Source organism: Marmota marmota, unplaced genomic scaffold, assembly GCF_001458135.2.
Source record: "Marmota marmota marmota unplaced genomic scaffold, marMar, whole genome shotgun sequence".
Classification (NCBI taxonomy): domain Eukaryota; kingdom Metazoa; phylum Chordata; class Mammalia; order Rodentia; family Sciuridae; genus Marmota; species Marmota marmota.
This window is the reverse complement of record NW_025999900.1, coordinates 1,059,193-1,079,383: the sequence shown is the minus strand read 5'-3', so window position 1 is coordinate 1,079,383 and position 20,191 is coordinate 1,059,193. Positions and strand designations below refer to the sequence as shown.

The 20,191-nt window shown below is 39.9% G+C and overlaps 1 protein-coding gene across 1 annotated transcript in view; it reads right to left on the bottom strand.

The window, feature by feature from the left end:
* The window catches only part of Prkch (protein kinase C eta), a 216,807-nt gene that overhangs the window by 147,034 nt on the left and 49,582 nt on the right, over positions 1–20,191 (bottom strand). The window contains exon 2 of the mRNA XM_015489921.2: positions 3,020–3,083. Coding sequence (XP_015345407.1) covers positions 3,020–3,083 — 64 coding nt within the window. The remainder of the gene's footprint in view (positions 1–3,019; positions 3,084–20,191) is intronic.

Below are 20,191 nucleotides of genomic sequence, written 5' to 3'. Positions count from 1 at the left end.
GGTGAGAATATGGAGCACCTAGAACTCTCACACAATGCTACCAAGAGTATAATATCACAATTACTTCCAAAATCCATTTGTGAGTTTCATATAAAGTTCAATATATACCTGCTCTAATACCTAGCAATTTCACTCCTAGTTATGTACTTTAGAGAAATGAAAGTGTATGTTCACAAAAATGTACACATACAATGTATACAATGTATATACAGAAGCATAATTTATCACAGACAACAAAAGGGTAAATTCCAAAAGTTTACCAAAAGGAGAAAGAAAATAAATGGATGCTAATTTATAAAATGAAATTTTATAGAATTTTTTAAAATATTGATATGCACAATGATATGAATGATCACAAAGAAATGATGATGAGTGAAAGAAACCAGACATAAAATGGAGCGTGTGTTATAATTTCATTTGTATGAACTTCTAGAATAGGTAAAATTAATTTGTGGTACAAGAAAGCATTATACTTTCCAGGTGTGGCAGCACACACCTGCTTAGGGAGACCCTGTCTCAGAACCTCTGGGTTCAATTCCCAGTATCAAGAAAAAAGAAAAGAAAAGAAAAAAATTATACTTATTGCTTTGGGCAGCAAGAGTGACTGATAAAGGGTATAGGGAACTCTTAGTAACAGAAATGTTCTGTATCTTGAATTGTGGAGCTGTTACCCAGTTGTGAGCATTTGTCAAAATTCAAATTATTCACTTCTGATTTTTCATTTCATGACAGACAAATTTATCTCAATTTAAAAAACTGCTTTTAGTGGTGAGAAGAGGAAGGAACATTTAGTAGCAGGGGATGAGGTATGGAATTCCTTAGAGGATAAGAATAAAATAAGATTATATGCTGAGCGAGAAGAGCAACATTGGAGGCATCACAAAACCTGATCTCAAATTATACTGCAGAGCTGTAGTAACAATATCAGCATGGTATTGTCATCAAAACAGACAAGAAGGCCAATGGAATAGAATAAAAAAACAGAGACAACTCAAATAGTTACTGTTAACTGATACTCAACAAAGATGCCAAAAATACATATTGGAGATTTTTAACAATGGTGCTTGAAAAACTGGATGTCCATATGCAGAACCATGAAACTGGATCCCTATCTTTCATTCTGCACAAAAGTCAAATCAAAGTGGATCAAAAATCTAGGAATTAGACCAGAAATTCGGCAACTGCTGGAAGAAAACAGGAGCAAGGGGCTGGGGTTATAGCTAAGCGGTAGAGCGCTTGCCTTGCATGTGTGAGGCACTGGGTTTGATCCTCAGCAACATAAAAATAAATAAATGAAGTAAAGAATAATATATATATATATCTCACACAAAAACAGGATCAACACTCCAGCATACTGACATAGGCACTGACTTCCTTAACTAGACCCCTAAAGCCCAAGAAATAAAACCAAGAATCGATAAGTGGAAGACCATTAAATTAAAAGCTCCCACACAGCAATGGAAACAATTAAGAACATGAAGAAAGAGCCCACAGTATGGGAGAAAATCTTTCCAGCTACAAAATTGATGGGGGATTAATATCCAGAATATAAAAAGAACTCAAAAACTTTAATGCTAAACACACCACACACACACACATACACACACACACACACACACACCAATCAATAAATAGGCAAAAGAACTAAGTACACATTTTTCAAAAGAAGAAATGCAAATGGCCAACCAATATATACAAAAAAGTTCAACATTCCTAGCAATCAGGGAAGTGCAAATCAAATCTACATTGATATTTCATTTCTCTGCAGTTAGAATGGCAGTCATCAAGAATGCAAATATAATAAATGCTGGTAAGGATGTAAGGAAAAAGTACATTCATATATTGTTGGTAGGAGTACAAATAAGTACAACCACTTTGAAACCACTTTGAAAAATAGTATGAAAATTGTCCGGAAGGCTAGAAATAGAACTACTATATGACTCAGCTATTCCAGTGTTTGGTATTTATCCAAAATAACTAAAATCAATATACTATAGTGATACAGGTACATCAATATTTATAACAGCTCAATTCACAAAATTCAAACTGTGGAACCAGCCCAGGTGCCTGTCAACAGAAGAATGGATAAAGAAAATATGGTATATACACAATGGAGTTTTACTTAGCCATAAAGAAGAACAAAATTATGGCATCTGCTGGTAAATGGATGAAACTGGAGAACATAATATTAAGTAAAATAAACCAGACTAAACAAATCAAGGATTGGATTGTTTGGTCTCACATGAAGCAGGTGCAAAGTAAGGAGGGAAAAGGTGGGGAGAGATCTTGTGAAATAGAGGGGAGATGTGAAGAAGAGGAAGCATTCTGGGGAAGGAGGAGGGAAAGAGAAAGTGAGGAACTTTGGTATGAAATTGACCAGATTATGCTACGTACATATACCAACATAGCTCAGTGAGTTCCATCTTTATGCATATCTATAAATCACCACTTTTTAAAAATAATAATAATAAAAAGAAGGAAGACCAGTAGAGTAGAGGAAGGAGAACAGGGAGAGGTAGAAGGGGAGAGAAAGAAGAAGCATTTGGAGAATGAAATGGAGAAAATTATATTCCATACATGTATGATTATGTCGAAATGGACCTACTATTATGGGTACCTATAATGCACTAATAAGAACATGTTTACATTTCTTTCATACACATTCACAGGCAAACTAAAAGGTTGACACAAAACCAAAAATTCAAATTAGAGTTGAATAGGCATGAATCAAAAGAGGCAGTAAAACAATACTTAGCTAAGATGATGAGAAATAAAAACATAAACTTAGTGAGTATGTTAAACAAAACACAAGATTGCCATATTTAGCAAATACCTTAATCCAGAAATCCAAACCAACAGAGTGTTGGACAACAAAGTCCAGCAGCCCAACTTAAGATGCTGCTATTTTTTAAAGTATATTTTATAAAATGTCCCTTTAATAATTTTCATGATAAAAATTCCTACTCAGTATGAACTAAAATTACACAGATACCAGAAACCACGCAAAACGTATTCTTACCTTCAGTGAAACTTCCTGTGAGGGTTATTACCACAAATACTTTCCCCTCAGGCTCCAGATCCACCTAGAAAGAGAGAAAAAAATCCCATGAGTTATATTTTAATGTTAAAGTAATTTTTGAAAGCCTTAAATATTCTTTAAGGAAAGGTCTAAATGTATATATTATAACCACAAATCAAATCTAAATCTTTCATTAAATAGTCAAAGAACAAGGAAACCAGTAAAAACTCAAGTTATAAAGGTTGAAGAACAAATCTAAAACAAAACCTATGTTTTCTCAGAGCTTCCTTTCTCATGAACTTTATTATCTTCCATGTGTGGCTCTTTGTGATATAGAGAAGCACTCACCTTGGAAATCCTTTCAAGACATCTATAGTCCATGCTCACCTCTAGTAAGAGCAGCATTTTATTAAACGAGGTGGCAAATATATGAAATAGAGAAATAATTACAACATACAAGGTAAGGAACAAATGTGACAACAGCAAATCTTCAATTTTACAGAGTAAAAAAGTTTAAAGAGTCTGTTTCAATCAAATTCTAGTCAATCTTAAGGAAGCACAAGGGAAGGAGGTTCGGGAGCTTTTCATTTGCTTTCTTGGCTGGCTCATGGGAGTATCAACATCCCTTGAAGTTATTCGTTAGTTGAGATTTCAAGCCATGGATTCTGTAATCCAGACAGGCTGAAGCCTCCCCTGGTCCCATCCTCTATGCGTACTCCCATTACCCAGCATGGTGCCCAGGAAGAACAGTGCCCTGCAGATCTGCTCTGATTCCCATGTACCCAGGCCAGAAGGCTCTGCCCCCTTCCCACTGGATGCTAACCTCACTATCCACAAACACTTCAAAGCCATACAGTGTGAGTTGCTTGTGGGATCAAATACATACATTTACCCTAAAATAAATCTTAGATTCAACCCACAGCTCCATTTCTAACTTTGACCTTCCATATGAAAGAAAATGGTCAAAAGAAGCTGAGTGTGGACATGGGTGGTCATTTGGGGCATGTCAGTAAATTTAAATAAGCTGTAAATCACATGGTAGAGTAGAAAGCACCTGTACCAGACCAGCCCGTGGCCTCCAGGGTGACTCGGCCACAGCTGGATGAGATCCTTCACCACCCCTGGACTCCCTGTTCTCTGAGTGTCTGTGGTGCCATATTCAGCATTTCTTTTTTATTATTATTAGTTCTAAATCAGTTAATTATACTTGTCAGTAGAAAGCTCTTTCATTCCATTCAGCATTTCTGATTTGACATCTATCACATAATCCTGAAGAATCTTAACAGTACAGATTACAGTTTTTATTGTACCCACAGGCAAACACAGACATTCCCAAGGCATTTTCTTGACTCTAGGTCACCACCACATATTTTTTAATTCTAATACCACACCCCGATTATATACTTCTTAAAGTAAAAGATGACTGTTTTGTACGGGCTTGGAAAGATTCACCTCTGTACTATAAGTCTGTGCTTACCAATCTAACTTTCTTTGCATGAAATCTGTTCCCAGGAAGGTTACCACACTACAAAATACCTGTGTGTTCAAACAGACTACTTGCATCATGACTAATGCTAACTTACAATATGCCCTTAACTATCTTGACACCACTTGTGAACCTTCACAGAACAGTTCTGAAAATAGAGCTCTCTGGAGAGATGACTAAACAGGATGTCAGTCTCTAATTGTCTCTACTCTGCCTTGACTTGCTTCAAGTCAAAACCATGTTATTTTTAAAAGTCACTCCCTCATCTTCAATATAAAGGCCTGGCACCAAACACACATACACTTGACCTCAAAACATAAACTACTGTTGGCACTGGGGCAGCTGCTGCCAGCCTGCAGACAGACAGACTGCTGGGCTGCCTCTGGCTAACCTGTAAACACCCTACAAAACTGCCCCAAGGGCCTGCAAAGGTGGCCACTCCAGCCGGAAGGGTCAGGAGCTACTCTGACAGCCAGTAGGAGATTCCACAACTCAGAATGAGGAGCTCTCCCACAGAGAAGAGGTCTGCTTCCTCACCATTGGGATGGCCAAGCCAGATTCAAATACTGTCGTCAAACCTTGTCCATCTGGGACAGATGTGATAAGATATAGGACCTTAGAATGCAGGTGACTCATCAGAGGGGCATTTAAAAAAAAAAAAAACAGTCAGTTGTACACAACAGAGATTTTTAAGATGAAAAAGAATGAAAGATAAAAATATACCTCAGACATAAGGAAAAGAACACCATTCCCTGAAACTCTTACTCGCAGTTTGCTATACATGTATAAGAATGTACTGGGTTTTAATGTAAAAATGTGTTTCTTCCTTACTCTGTCACAGAGAAAGATGTGGCTTTAGAGCTTATGTGCTCCATCTATACAGTGCTGATGTGCTGTTGTCATTTATTCATGGTGGTTGCTTGGATGCCCCAGTGACAGCCAACTGACAGCTGACCTATTTCATTCCTCTATTCCATCAAAAGTTCTTTGTCTATGAGCAGAAATGCTAAGAAACTCACTGACCCTAGTGCTGTCCTCTACAGTTCTAATGAACACTCTCTAGCTAGCACAGCCATTCCAGCTTCTGCAAAGAGCACTTAAACTTTATTTGAGAACTATCCCTTCCTCGCATGTAGTCCAAATGGTTTAGTAGGAATTTTGCCTAAGCTCCAGAGTAGATATGCAACCTAGGCCCTGTCAATCAGGGCACTGAGTCCCTCCAGCTAGGATGACTGGCCTGGAGCTAGCACTTTCCCTTTGTCTAGTTACTGGAATTCTATTTCCCTCCCTTCAGTAATGCCTGGTTCAGGTTTGGGCACAAAATCCATGTAGATCCAATTAGGAATCCTGGATCTACAAAGAAGACACAAGATCTCAGTTCTGCTAAACTTCAGTCTGGAAGGTCATAAACTTGGGAGTGCATGGCACCCTTATTGTCACCACATTTACTTAGAGAATGAAGTCAAAAGGAAGGAGAGAGTTGGGAGACAGAGGGGACCAGGTCTTGATGATGTCACTCAATCCACAGGTCAGGCCATGCTGGATTCTTCTGGACTCTCAGTTATCTGAGCCCATACATTCCTCTTTCTTTGTTTTGGCTAGTTTGAATAGGGTTTTCTATTGCTTGCACCCACAATAGGTCATATTGTCAGAAAAAGAGAATAAATAAAACATTTATCAATAATTACACATCCTCCCTGCATGCCACCCTCTGCAGTCTGCCTCTCTGCCTCCCTCCAGCACTGAAGCAACTCTGGTGCCCAGATCACAGCCTATTGTAGAATCCAAAGCTGGGTCCATCTTCATCACAGCTGATCCCTCCACAGTATCTGATCCTCTTGGTAGTTCCCTTCTTCATGACTCTCCCAGGTTCCTTGCTTCCAAGACACCACTCTTTCCTGGTCCTCCTCTTGCTCTTCTCTTTCTCTCAGGCTCTTCCAAGGACCTCTCTCTGCCTTTAAATCTTGCTGCTCTTCAAGCCTCTTTTTCTTTCCATTGGAAGATTTGAACCCATGATTGCAACATCTACCTGAGATTTTTTTTTTTTATCTTTGGGGTAGAAGTGGGACAAAGAAACATAGTAGAAGCTCCAAGAGCATGCAGCCTAAAGACAAGGGGCTGTGGCAGAGTTATTTTGTAAGTCTCAACTTAGACCTCTCCTCCACACCTATATTTATGCTTTCTCTGAAAAACTCCATTTCAACATGCCTTCTTCCATTGCCAACCCCACCACTTAACCAAAAGCCCACACTGGAAGCTTGGGCTCCTCAACATCAAGTCTACTTTCAAAATCCTTCCTAAATCCACCCCTCCCTCTCCATTCCTATTGCCATGCTCATCTAGATTACTGCTGCCAGTGTGATGTTTCAAAAATTAAAACCTGACCATGTGGATTCCCTCATTTAGAATCCATCACTGTTTCTATTTATTTCCACTATATAGTATAAACTCTTTAGCATACAACATAGTCCTAGATACCATGCCCCTTCCGACCTTCCCACCTCAGTTCCCCACAACAGCCCAAGCACATACAACCAGTATCCTAGGTATGCACGCATTCTCTGTCTTTCTCTATTTTGTGGTATAGGAGCTTAAACCCAAGGCCTTGCACACGCTTGGAGAGTACTCTACCACTAAGCTACATGCATCCTCACCTCTTTTAATTCTTACACATGCTTTTTAACAAATGGATATCCACATGCAGAAAATCAAATTGTACTCCTACTCAGAAGATGTTTAAATATTAACTCAAAATCAATCAAGACTCAGATGTAATAGCTAAAACACACTTAGAAGAAAATAGGAGTAAACTTTTCTGACCTTGGACTAGACAATGACATTTTAGACAACACCCAAAAAATGATAAATTAAACTATATCAAAATTAAAACATTTGGGCTGGGGTTGTAGCTCAGTGGTAGAGCACTTGCCTAGCATGTGTGAGGCACTGGGATTGATCCTCAGCACCATATAAAAATAAATAAAATAAATATAATATAATAAATAAATACACAGGTTAGCCAGAGGCAGCCCACCATATAAAAATAAATAAAATAGTTGTCCATCTACAACTAAAAAATAATTTTAAAAATTGAAAACATTTGTGCTACAAATGAAATTATCAACAAAGTAAAAAAACAATCCATAGGATTGGAGAAAACATTTGTAAATCACACATATGATAAGGACTTGTTTCAGAATATGTAAAGAATTCTTACAACTCAATATATAAAGACAGCTCCATTTTAAAAATAGGCAAAGGATTTGAATAGACCCTTTTTCAACAAGATACACATCTGACCACTAAGCACATGAAAAAATGCTCAGCATCTTTAGCATAAGAGAATGCTAATGAGATCATACTTCACACCCAGGAGGATGACTATAATAAAAAAGACAGATAGCACTGTGTGTTAGCAAGGATGTGGACATTTGAACCCTGTACATTGTTGTTGGGAATATAAATGATCAGCCACCTTGAACAATAGTTTGGCAGCATATCAAAATATTAAGCACAGGGCTGGGATGTGGCTCAAGTGGTAGCGCGCTCGTCTGGCATGCGTGCGGCCCGGGTTCGATCCTCAGCACCACATACAAACAAAGATGTTGTGTCTGCCAAATACTAAAAAATAAATATTAAAAAATTCTCTCTCTCTCTACCTCTATCTCTCTCACTCTCTCTTTAAAAAAAAAAAAAAAAATATTAAGCACAGAGTTAGCATGCATCACCCAGCAATTCCACTCCAAATTTACCCAAAGAACTGAAAATATATGTTCATACAAAAACTTATACAAAAATGTTCACTGCAGCATTATTCATAATAGTAAAAAAATGGAAACAACCTAAATGTCTATCAATTAAAAAATTAAATTATGATTGTATCTATACAATGAAATATTCATCAATACAAATAAAGTATTGATATACGCAATAACATGGATGAATCTTGAAAACACTTTACTAAATAAAAGAAGTCACAAAAATCCACCACTATATGATTCCATTTGTATGAAATGCTCTGATAAGGCAAAAAAAAAAAAAAAACTATAGTGAAAGAAAGAAAGTAGATTAGCGGTGGCTTTGGGCCAGAGGGACAAAGGGCAGTGGGGATTAACTGTTAATATCATTCCTTTTAAAGGAGATTAAAATGTTCTAAATTTTCTTTTTGGTCACATGGTAATATTATGTTTAATTGTTTGTGTTATATTTTTATTAATATATTTTTAATTGACAAACAATAATTGCATAAATTTATGGGGTCCTATGTGACATTTCAATACATGTATATAATGTGTAAGGTCAGATCAAGGTAACTGGCATATCCGTCACCTCAGGTATTTCTTTATATGGGAACATTCAAAATCTACTCTACTAGCTATTTTGAAATATATTCCATTAGTTGTTGTCAATCATATTTATCCCAAAGAATATTAGAAATAATTTCTCCTGTTCCTGTGAACCATCCTCTTGACATTCCTCCCCATCCCCCACCCCATTTTAAAAATGGGAAAAGAATTTGAATAGACCCTTTTTCAACAAGATACACATCTGACCACTAAGCACATGAAAAAATGCCCAGTCTCTGGCAACCACTGTTCTATTTTCTGCTTTTTTGAGATCAACTTAACTTCTACATATTAGTGAGAACCTGAAGCATTTGTCTTTTAGTGCCTGACTTATCTCACGTAGCATAATATCCTCCAGTTCCATCCATGTGCTACAAATGACAAAATTTTATTGTTTCTTATGATTGAATAATATTCAACATTACACTGTGTACATATAGATTTTCCTTATTCATGTATTCACTGACGGACACTAAGGTTGATTCCATATCTTGGTTATAAATAGTGCTTTAATACACACACAAGTTAATACATGTGCTCTTCAACATACTGATTTCATTTCCTCTGGATATATATACCCCAAAGTAAAGTTTGCTAGATCATATGGTAGTTCTATTTTTAGGGTTTTTTTTTTTTTTTTTTTGAGGAACCTCCATAATGCCTGTACTATTTTACATTCCCACCAACAGTGTATGACAGTTCCCCTTTCTCCACAATCTTTTTTCAAAATACTTTTTAGTTGTTCTAATTAGTTATACATGACAGACTGCATTTTGACACATTATACATAAATGGAGTATAACTTCTCATTCGTCTGGTTATACATGATATAGTTACACAGGTCATGTAATCATACATGCACATAGGGTAATAAGGTCTGATTCCATTCAACTATCATTCTTACCCCCATACCCCCTTCCCTCCCTTCACTTCCCTCTGTCTAGTCCAAAATACCTCTATTCCCCACCCCCACCCCATTGTGAATTAGCATCTGCATATCAGAGAAAACATTCAACCTTTGGTTCTTTGGGATTGGCTTATTTTGCTTAGCATAATATTCTCCAGTCCCTTCCTTTTACTGGCAAATGCCATAATTGCATTCTTCTTTAAGGTGAATAATATTCCATTCTGTATAAATATATACCACAGTTCTTTATCCATCCATCTGTTGAAGGGCACCTAGGTTGGTTTGCTATTATGAATTGAGCTGCTACAAACATTGATGTGGCTGTGTTACTATAGTAGATGATTTGAAGTCCTCTGGGTATAAACCTAGGAGTGGGATAATGGGCCAAAGAGTGGTTCCATTCCATGTTTTCTTAGAAATCTCCATAGTGCTTTCCAGAGTGGTTGCACCAATTTGCAATCCCACTAGCAATATATGAGTGTTTTCCCCACATCCTCACCAACATTTATTGTTGCTTGTATTCTTGATGATTGCCATTCTAACTGGAATGATAAGGAATCTCAGCATTGTTTTGATTTGCATTTCTCTAATTGCTAGAGATCCATTTATTGACCAGGTTATTTGGGTTTTTGGTGTTAATTTTTTTTTTTTGAGTTCTTTAAATATCCTGGAGATTAATGCTCTATCTATTTCTCTACAATCTTACCAACATTTGTTGTTTTTTTTTTTAATAATAACCATCTAACTGGGGTCAGATGGTATTTCATTGTGGTTTTGAATTGCATTTCCCTGATGATTAGTAATGTTGACCATGTTTTTAATATGTTGTTGGCCATTTATATATCTTCTTTTGAGAAATGTCTATTCAGGTCATTGATCTATTTCTTAATCAAATTGTTTGTTTTGCTGCTAAGTTCTTTGAGTATATTATATACTCTAGAAATTAACCCCTTGTGGGCAGAACATATTTTCTCTCATTCTGAAGCCTATCTCTTCCCTTTGTTGATTATTTCCTTTGCTGTGCAGAAGATTTCTAAATTGATGTAAAACCGTTTATCAATTTTTGCTTTTGTTGCCTGAATTTGGGGGATTATATTAAAAAAAAATTCCCAGACCAATGTCCTAAAACATTTCCCCCATGTTTTCCTCTAATAATTTCCTCTAATAATTTCAGTCTGTACATTTATGTTTTGGATTTGTTTGCCTCTTGGTGTGTGCTCTGCTTGGGAAGCTTCTAGATCTTCCATTACCTACCTATCCATTCATTCACACCTTCACTAAATGACTCCCAAGATTAGAACCACTGCCAGGTAACAGGGTCTAGTTTCTTTCTTCTGCATCCATACCCACTTTTCCTAGCACCATTCATTGAAGAGACTTTCCCTGCTCCAATGTATATACTTGCTTTATTGAAAATCAGTTGACTGCAAATACATGGATTCTAAACTTTCATTTTTAAACTATGCATCATTTATTGCATATCAATAATATCTCATTTTTTAAAAAGATAAAAACCTCTTGATAAGCATGATGGGAGTAATTTGTCTCCATATTTCACCAAAACAAATAGCACCAGTAGTCCTTTGCCTTGTGCTCTTTCTTTCACCCTCTACCCATCAGAAAATCTGTCCATTCACATGGTTTCAGCTCTCTGGGTTTTTAAAATTCTATTTCTCGTATTCTGTACTTTGATCCTGGAAGATCAACCCAGAGCCTGGCTTGCAGCAACCCCTGGGGAAAGCATTTCATGGCTAGATGATTCCTAACGTGCATCTTCATTGCAATCTGTCCCTTGAGTTTGAGTCCCAAGTAACCTCCTCTTTGATTAAGAAGCAATCATTTTGCACCCATATGAATCAATGCTGCCTCAGGTGTTACACCTCTTATGGAGCTTTACCCTCTGCATGTGGCCAAATAACAGCAACACCACAGGAGACCTGGGCCCTAGCGCTAACTCCATCCTATCTGGTCTGACTCTGGGCAAACCCTTTAGCCTCTCTGTAGCATGGAATCATGGGAGAGGAATGTTAAGTATATAGACCTCCAGCTCCACCAACAATATGCTGATTTCAAAATTTTTGGAGAAAGTAGGGGAGAAGCATCTGCTGTTTTTAAATGTTCCAGGGGTAACTCTGACATAGCCATATTATGGACCATCACCTGAGATTCCTGAGCTAAAATACTCTCTGAGCAGCTGATTCCAATTTTCAAAGCTCTTATGACTCTGATCCTGTGTTTTTCCCCTAAAGCGTCCAGTTGTCATCACTGGAATCCCATTCTTCTAGATTCCTGACTAGAAATCCTGGAGCCACCCTGTGCTGGACATACCCTGAGCATCTGTGTCTTTCCATCAGTAGAGGATCTGTCTCCCTCACTCATACTTTGTCCTCCAAAAATGCAACACCCCTTGAAACTGGGCATGGTAGAGCGCACCTGTAATCCCAGTGACTTGGGAGGCTGAAGCAGGAAGTTTGCAAGTTCAGAGCCAGCCTCAGCAACTTAGCAAGGCCCTAAGAAACTTAAGGAGACCCTGTCTTGGAAAAAAAAAGCAGGGGGTGGGGAGTTGCTGAGGATATGGCTCAGTGGTTAAGTGCCCCTGTGTTCAATTCCCAGTACCCAAAATAAAGCAAAACAAAACAAGATAAAGCAACACCCCTGCCCAAATAAACAAGCAAAATATGTCTACATTGACTGCCAAGGACCCTTTCAAAAGTGTCATCCTTCCCCCATCAAAGTCTCTGGTTTCACAGGGCCCTCAGAATAAAACCTCCTCTGCTCCATCAGGCTTTCAAGGGTAACTGGGCTCCCCTTGGGCTGATTCCTCCCTAATATACCCAAATCTCTTTTTCTAAATTCTATTCTATGAACCTGCTCTTCTAGTCAGGCCTGACTCCTATAGCCACACCTTTGCTCTTGGTGTGTGCTCTGCTTGGGAAGTTTCTATCTGCTCACTTCATCTATCTGTCCGCTCATTCACACTTTCACTGAATGACTCCCAGGTTTGGGACCGTTGCTAGGTACTCAGGATTTCCCAGAGCAGCTCCCTAGCATTGCAGTGAGACAGGTCACTAAACACACATGAGGAAGTGGATTCAGCCTAGGGGCAGAAGGAAGGAACTACTGCCAAAGAGATCTTGACATTAACACTGATCCCTCCTGTCTCAAAATTCCTGTATCGACTAATATTTAAATACTCCTACACCTTACGCAGTTAGCTAAATGTTCATGTATTTATATCTCATCGCTTGCAATAAATCTGTAAGCCCATTCTGGCAGGATCTGACACTATGTGCCCCAAGGGGCCCAGCAGAATTCCTTGACCAACTAACTACCTTGATTTCCTCACATCTAAAATAGGATTGATAATATTTACTACAGGATAAAATACTATGTGACAGCACTTTGAAAAAGTAAATAAATAAAAGCATTCCAAGATGGCTCCAAGGAATATCAATGGCATACAGACTACATAGGCCAAATGATTAGGAATAACATTCAGTTAGCTTGATGGACCCACCAGATCTCAAGCATCCCACCCCTCTTGGCCAACATCTGCTCTGCCTTAGCATCACTTTGCAGAAGGCGGGCAAGACACAACGCTGGCCCATGAAACAAAGGTGTTTAAAACAACAACAACAAAAAAAAACTTACTAGCCCTAATGTTCCATGATTTTAAAAAGGCTTGGATACAGTCCTACACATGGGGTTCAAGGAAAAACTCATTTAATTAACTGGAAATAATTTACAACCATTGCCCTTCATAAAAGGCATTAGAACTGATCACAGACATGAAACCTCTAGCTATTCAATTTTCATCTCAGCCTAGTATCTATCAGCCTAGCTACTCAATATTCATGTCAGCCTAGCATATTAAAAGAAAAAACAATCCTTTATTTGGCCAAAGATAGAAGGTTCACCTAGATTCTACGGACTGTAAGCATAGAGTGCTTTGTCTTCTCTGTGACAGAAAAGTCAACAAAATTTAAATTCTTGGCCAGGTAGCCTTTTTCTATTGCTTTTCTGTCTCATGCAAGGGATTAATAACAAGGGAACCTAAAAACATGATAAAGCATTTCGTGATTCTCTTCAAGCTGAAACTCACAGGCTTAAAATGAGAGTTCAAATTTCTACAGGAAGAATAAAAACCTTACAGGATTGTACCAATAACCTACAAGGAGATACACCTTGTTCTTTAATAATAAAATAACAGCTTCATCTGAAACTCTGTCAATTTGCTAAGTGCTTAATCTATATTATCTCTTTACCTTCACCAACCTGCAGGTTATGTGTCACCTCCCCATCCATCATACAGATGGGAAAAAATGGAGGCTCAGGGAGGTTACAGAATTGGTTGAGGTCACACGAGCAGTGAAGGCCAAGCCAAGGTCCAGATGCTGGAAAGACCCCTCTGACGGGGCCTCACTAGTCTCCCTCAAAGCTTCTGTGACTGCACTGGCCTATAGGTCTGTCTACTATGGTCAGTTGAACCCACAGCCAGCCTGCCCCTGCTTCTGACATATAAAGTCATCACATCACCCATCTCCCTGGACCCCAGGCAAGACTCATGTCCTCAGCTCCCAATGGTGCTCCCCACCAACTACTGCCCAGCATGTTAGCCTTGCCTCCTCACTGCTAAGGCCAGGGGTGGCACCAGCCTGATGGTGTTGCTCAACTGCTCCTTGTGGGAGCACGAGGCTAGAGTTGCTAAGCAAGCCAGTCTGTGCTGGGACCGATGGAATGTACAGGCAGTTCAGGTCCCATGAGTCAGCTACGGGGAGAGCCCACGTCAGCGCCACGTGCTGCAGACACATGACCCATCCCTCGAGTAGGAAGGCTTTTAGAGGAACAGAGGGTGACTGAGCAAACACTATGTACCTGCTGAATTTCCACTCTCACCTCTAAAACAACCAAACCCAGTTTTTGTATGTTAAAAAGACTGCTAAGAAGTATCACAGATTTAAAAGAAAAGACTGGAAAACAATGATGTCACAAACTGAACAGAAAAGTGAGGCTTGTTAAATCCAACCAGTTGAAGATGAAAGGAAATACTAGCATTATTTTGGCAACTAAATCCTTAATCCATCCCTGTCCTGCTAAGTCTGGACCCTGTGTGAGGTGGAGGGTATGGGGAGAGCTCCAGACTGTGGTCATGACACTAACAGCAGATCACCTGGTTTCTGCACCTCAAAAATGAGGTGGATAGAGCTTTTCGGTCCTTTTGGTATCCAACAGTGTATGACTCAAGTCAGACAGTTTCTGAACTCCACAGAGCACACAAAGGCGGCTGAAGACTACTAATAAATCTGATTCTAAAATATATACTTGCAGCTCATGACAACTCTTCTCTGCCCCCAGCTAAACATATCCAAGAAGGTACTATAAATTTAAATTTAGAATTATTTCAACTCCAGAGCCCATTCTCCCTATGTCCTAGCTTAAAAAGTCTACCTTCTGGCAAAAATAATACTCATTTACAATAAAATTAAATTTTCAAAATTCTTCCATCCATCATTAAAAGTCAGGAATAAACAGTTAAGACTGGATACCTCTGAGGCCTAAGATATTTTTTCTTTGCCAAAGAGAGGATTAAAGGTACAAATGACCAAGTGTATGTCATGATGGTAGTGGTCCGTCTGTCTACATGTTTGACTCCAATATCTGAAAGATTGAAAGTAACAATTAAATGAAGATAAAGGACATCTTAGCTTTTTCAAAACACTCTGCTACAACTCCTTGCCTTAATCATGCAAGTAGTTTAATTCTGCACGTTGGTGAATGAAGACAGAGGATCTGAAGGGATGTGCCTGGCCCAACAAAAGGTCCAGAGTTTCTAATGGCCCTCATGGACCAAGAAGAGTGGGCTGAGTTCTGAAAAAGCCAAATGCTCATCTTAGAAACCATCAGAGGACTCAGAATAGCTCCAGGCCTCCAGGCAAGACCCTCCCTCCAGAACCGAGAAGGTACTTTCCTCCTCCAATAAGGCACCCCAAAGGAACTCATGCCAGAGCAGGCACTGAAGTGAGAGAGGGGAACCCCACTGATGTGTGCCCTCCCCATACCACATTTCAGCACATCAAAGAACATTTCCAAGAGGCACTCTCTGCATGAGCCCATCTTTTTCCTGCTTCCAGAAAGGAAGCTTACTTACTCTGTCCCCGCCAGGAACAGGTATTCAATGAAAGGGACAGTTTTCCTTGCAACCCTGGCTAAAAGGGAGGAATGTACCCAGGCTGGCTCTTCCTGCTCAGCAGCCTCACCTCGCAGCCCCTTGCTACTTCACCTCTGTGGGTTGCTTGATGAGTGCTGTCAGCACCACACTGAGCCTCCTTCTCTGAGGGGAACCCCCACAAGAAAGGAAAAAATATCAGGCGATGGAGAATCTAGTAAGTTTTGCTACTGATGCTAAGTTACATTTATAGAAAATTTAGAGGTGTCTCAAATATTTGCCATGAAATAATGATCCCTTCCTGCCCTGCCCCCATACTAACATATTTTAGACTGAAGATGTCAGGTTCAAAAAAAGGATTATAAATAAACCCAGAATCATTCTAAGGCATTGGTTCTTATCACTCATTGGTAATGGAGGAAGGAGGTAAAAAACCCTAGTGAAACTAAAGAAAGCAAAAGCCCAAACTACATATTTTGCATATGTAAACATCTCAAGATGTTTTACAGAGTCATCCACTTAACTGCTCACTGCCCTTTCTCTAAGTCATGGTTGGAAGGCTTGGAATCTGAGGGCGCTTAGAAAAATACATCAAGGCCAAGTATCTGTAGTAGTTGTAATATTGTTATTCCTTTTAGTCTTTTGGAGAGAAGAAGAGGAAAACTCCACAAAACAAGGAATATTTATGCAAAGCCTAGAAATTCAGGGAGCAATATTCCATGTGGACTGGTTTGGGAGCACTATGCGGACTAGGGAAGGGGACTAGGGAAGGGGAGACACAAATGCTCAGAGGATCTGTCAGGGATCATCATGGGAGTAAAAAGGCTGGAGAGGAAAGCACATCTGATTAATGATGGCCTCAGGACACACTGGCAGGCTGGGCCTTACCCTGGGGTGATGGGGAGCCACTAAGGGGCTTCAATCAGCCAAGTCACAGCATCATACCTGCATGTCAGATCCCTACGGCTGGAAGTGGGGTGATAAGGGGAGATAAGTTGGTGGTGGGGATACACAGTCAAGGGCTCTTCCAATGGTCTTAAGGAAGGACAGTGGGGACCTGAACTAAGTCAGCAGAAGAGGGGTCCGAGGGGAAATACATGGGGCTGGGAAGCAGCAGTTGGATATTGTAATTGACAGACGGGGGACACAAATTGAAAGATAAGGAGTCTCCAGGGCCAACAACAACTCCTGGCACCATTAACTGAGATGGGCTCCAAGGAAATGAGCAGATCTGGAGGAAGATAAGGAGTTCAATGCATGATCACTATCCATCTGGACTGAGCATCTAGTGGGTGATCCTTAGCAGTCTCTCAAAATTCAGATGAAGAGGGAGATACAGCACCCAGATACAAATTTTCACCAGTGTGGTCCCAACTGAACAGACAAGTGGCCACAGCAAAAGCACTACTCAGATCAAGAGAAGGAGCAATCATTGGGCTGGGGCAAGGCTCCACCTGGGAGGTAGTACTTGCATTGAGGCCTGAAGGCGAGCTTCAGTAAGTGGCAGGTGAGACCACCCAGAGTCAGGAGCACATGGTGAGAAGGCAGCCGGCATCAGAGCACAACACTAGAGCAGTGGGTTATAGCCGCGTCATTTAGAGAAGAGAGAAGGCCAGAGGCTAAATCGGAGGAAAAGCTGCACCCATAGGCTCTTCACCTTGTGATGCAGACCACAGGGAATCAGCAGAGGTTTTTGATAACCTATGATGATGGAGATTAACATGTAGGAGGAGCATTTTATCTGCAAGACCAATGAACAGGAAGACAGCTCTGGTCTAGAAATGTGAACGATCAGAAGAGGGAAATCAGTGGAAATTAAAAACCTTCTGAAGAGAACAAACAGAAGCAGTCAGCAGGTCAAGGGAGAAGTGAATTTTAGCCTGGGTGACTCAGAAGAGGGACCAGTAAACTGCTCTACAGGCCAATTCCAAAAATGTGCTGCTATTTTGGGGAGTAAAGTTTGAAACATAGTCATCTTCTTTTTCATTTACGTCTATGGCTAATTTGTTCCAAAGGTAGAAATGATTATAGTCATGTGCCACTTAATACAATTTCTCTAAATGACAGACCAAGGATATGACAGTCCCATCAGACAATCATGGAGCTGAAAAGTTCCTATCACTTAACGTCATTCTAGCCATGGTAATGCTCCTGTACAATGCATTATTTGAAGTGATACCAGGGTTACTGCCACACTGCTAATCATATGAAAGTATAGCACACACAGTTATGTACTATACATAATACTTGATCATAGTAAGTGTTAACTGGTTTTATGCACTTATCATTGTACACTTTTTTTTTTTAGGTACTGGGGATTGAACTCAGGAGCACACTCAACCACTGAGCCACATCCCCAGCTCTAGTTTGTATTTTATTTAGAGACAGGGTCTCACTGAGTTGCTTAGTGTTGCAGAGGCTGGCTTTGAACTCACTATCCTCCAGTCTCAGCCTCCCAAGCTACTGGGATAACAGGCGTGCACCACCGCCCAGCCCATTGTATACTTCTTGTTATTATTTTAGAGTGTACTCTTACTTATAAAAACAAACAAAACATTTTACCATGATACAGCCCACTGCTTATCCCAGTAGCAGCCTTGCACATGTCCTGATTGCATCAGGAGGCCGGCTTCAGTGACTGCCTACCATCCAGGTTTGTATAAGTGCACTCTGTGATGTCTTGTGACAAAATTATCTACCAGCATATTTCTCAGAACGTATCCCCATCATGAAGCAACACATGACTGTAGTGGTGACAGATCATATGACCTATAAATACATATATATATATATACATACACACACACACACACACACACACACACATTTACTGTCTGCCTTTTACGGTAAAAATAAATCTGCCAACCTCTGTTGCCATTAATCAGTCAGGGAACTCAGAGGGAAAGCACACATTTTAATAGGAAGGAAATGAGTTTAAATTTGGACACAAAAGTACTCAAATAGAAACATCTGGCAAGAGGTTGGAAACAAAGGCAAACTGTGGAGTAATGATAGGGCTGGGGTAATTAATTGGGGAATTTTTCTCAAAAAGGTGATCACTAAAGAGCCATGAAACTTCCAAGAAAGAGCCCAGGAAAGGAAGAAAGGAAAGAGCAAATTTAGTAAGGATTTGGGGGAAAGAAGAATCAGAGAAGTTGCAAACCGAAAGATGGGAGATCTCACCCAAGTTCAGGGTGAAAAGACATGGGAGGAAGCAGCTTCAAAACTGGGAGAAGCCCAGTGCTGCAGAGTGGAGGAAGATGAAGACTTAAACGGGTTCCTGGGCATGAGGCCTGGGAAGTAACAGGTGGACCTCTTAGACATTTAGAAGGTCTGCTGGAAAGGTCTTCTTATATTAAGCTACTTCCCATGCACATTCCCATTGCAAGGTTAATTCTACCTCTAGAACGTACCCTGGTTAAGATGAGAGTCATGGCACAGAAGCAGCAAAGAATATGTAGTATATTGAACTATATGTCATTTAATTGGGTTAGGAGATTAAAAAATAAATTTAGAAGTGTTGGGAAAAAACTTTTAGAAACCAAGTTAAAAGTTTAATTTCAAAAAAATCAGACTAGCAACAACCCTAAAACAAGAGGCTAGAGGCCAAGCTGGGGGAGGGGCAGCCGTGGTTTGTGAGCTCAATTAAGAAACTGTTTCAATGGTGCAAGGGTGTGATGGAGGAGACTCCAGGGAATACCACCAAGGAGCTCGGTGAGACTTGGGGGCTACGGGTTAGAGATCATGGAAAGCCCAAATGGGCTCCAGTACCTGCAGGACTCTAAGATTTATCCTAGAATACGTAAAGGACTCTGGAAGGTCAGTTGGTTTGAGATGACACTGGTTTTGAAAAATATTGATTTTGGTAAGGAGAATTTCAGGTAGAAGAGCTGGACGAAAAGAGAGATGAGAACTGAAACTTAAGTCAGACTGAAGGCAGAGGTATAAAAGCCATTCCCTCAAGGACAACTGCATCACAAGGAGAGATGGTACAGTTCAATAAAGGATCAAGGAGCGAAGCCATGTTAAGAGAATGCAGAATCAGAAGCAGCTAAGGCAAAAGTCCAGAAGAGCTCTCTCTCTCTACTTCGGGTGCCCTGAGAAGCTACATTTTTTCCCCATTTATCTTCACAATCACCTTCTGAGTAAAGAAAAGGGTGGCACATTATCCCCACTGTATGGCACAGTCATCTGGAGGTAAGTGACTTATCGGGCAGATTGAAGCAGGTTTGGATTTGAGGACCTTAAGTACCCCTCCGATCACTCT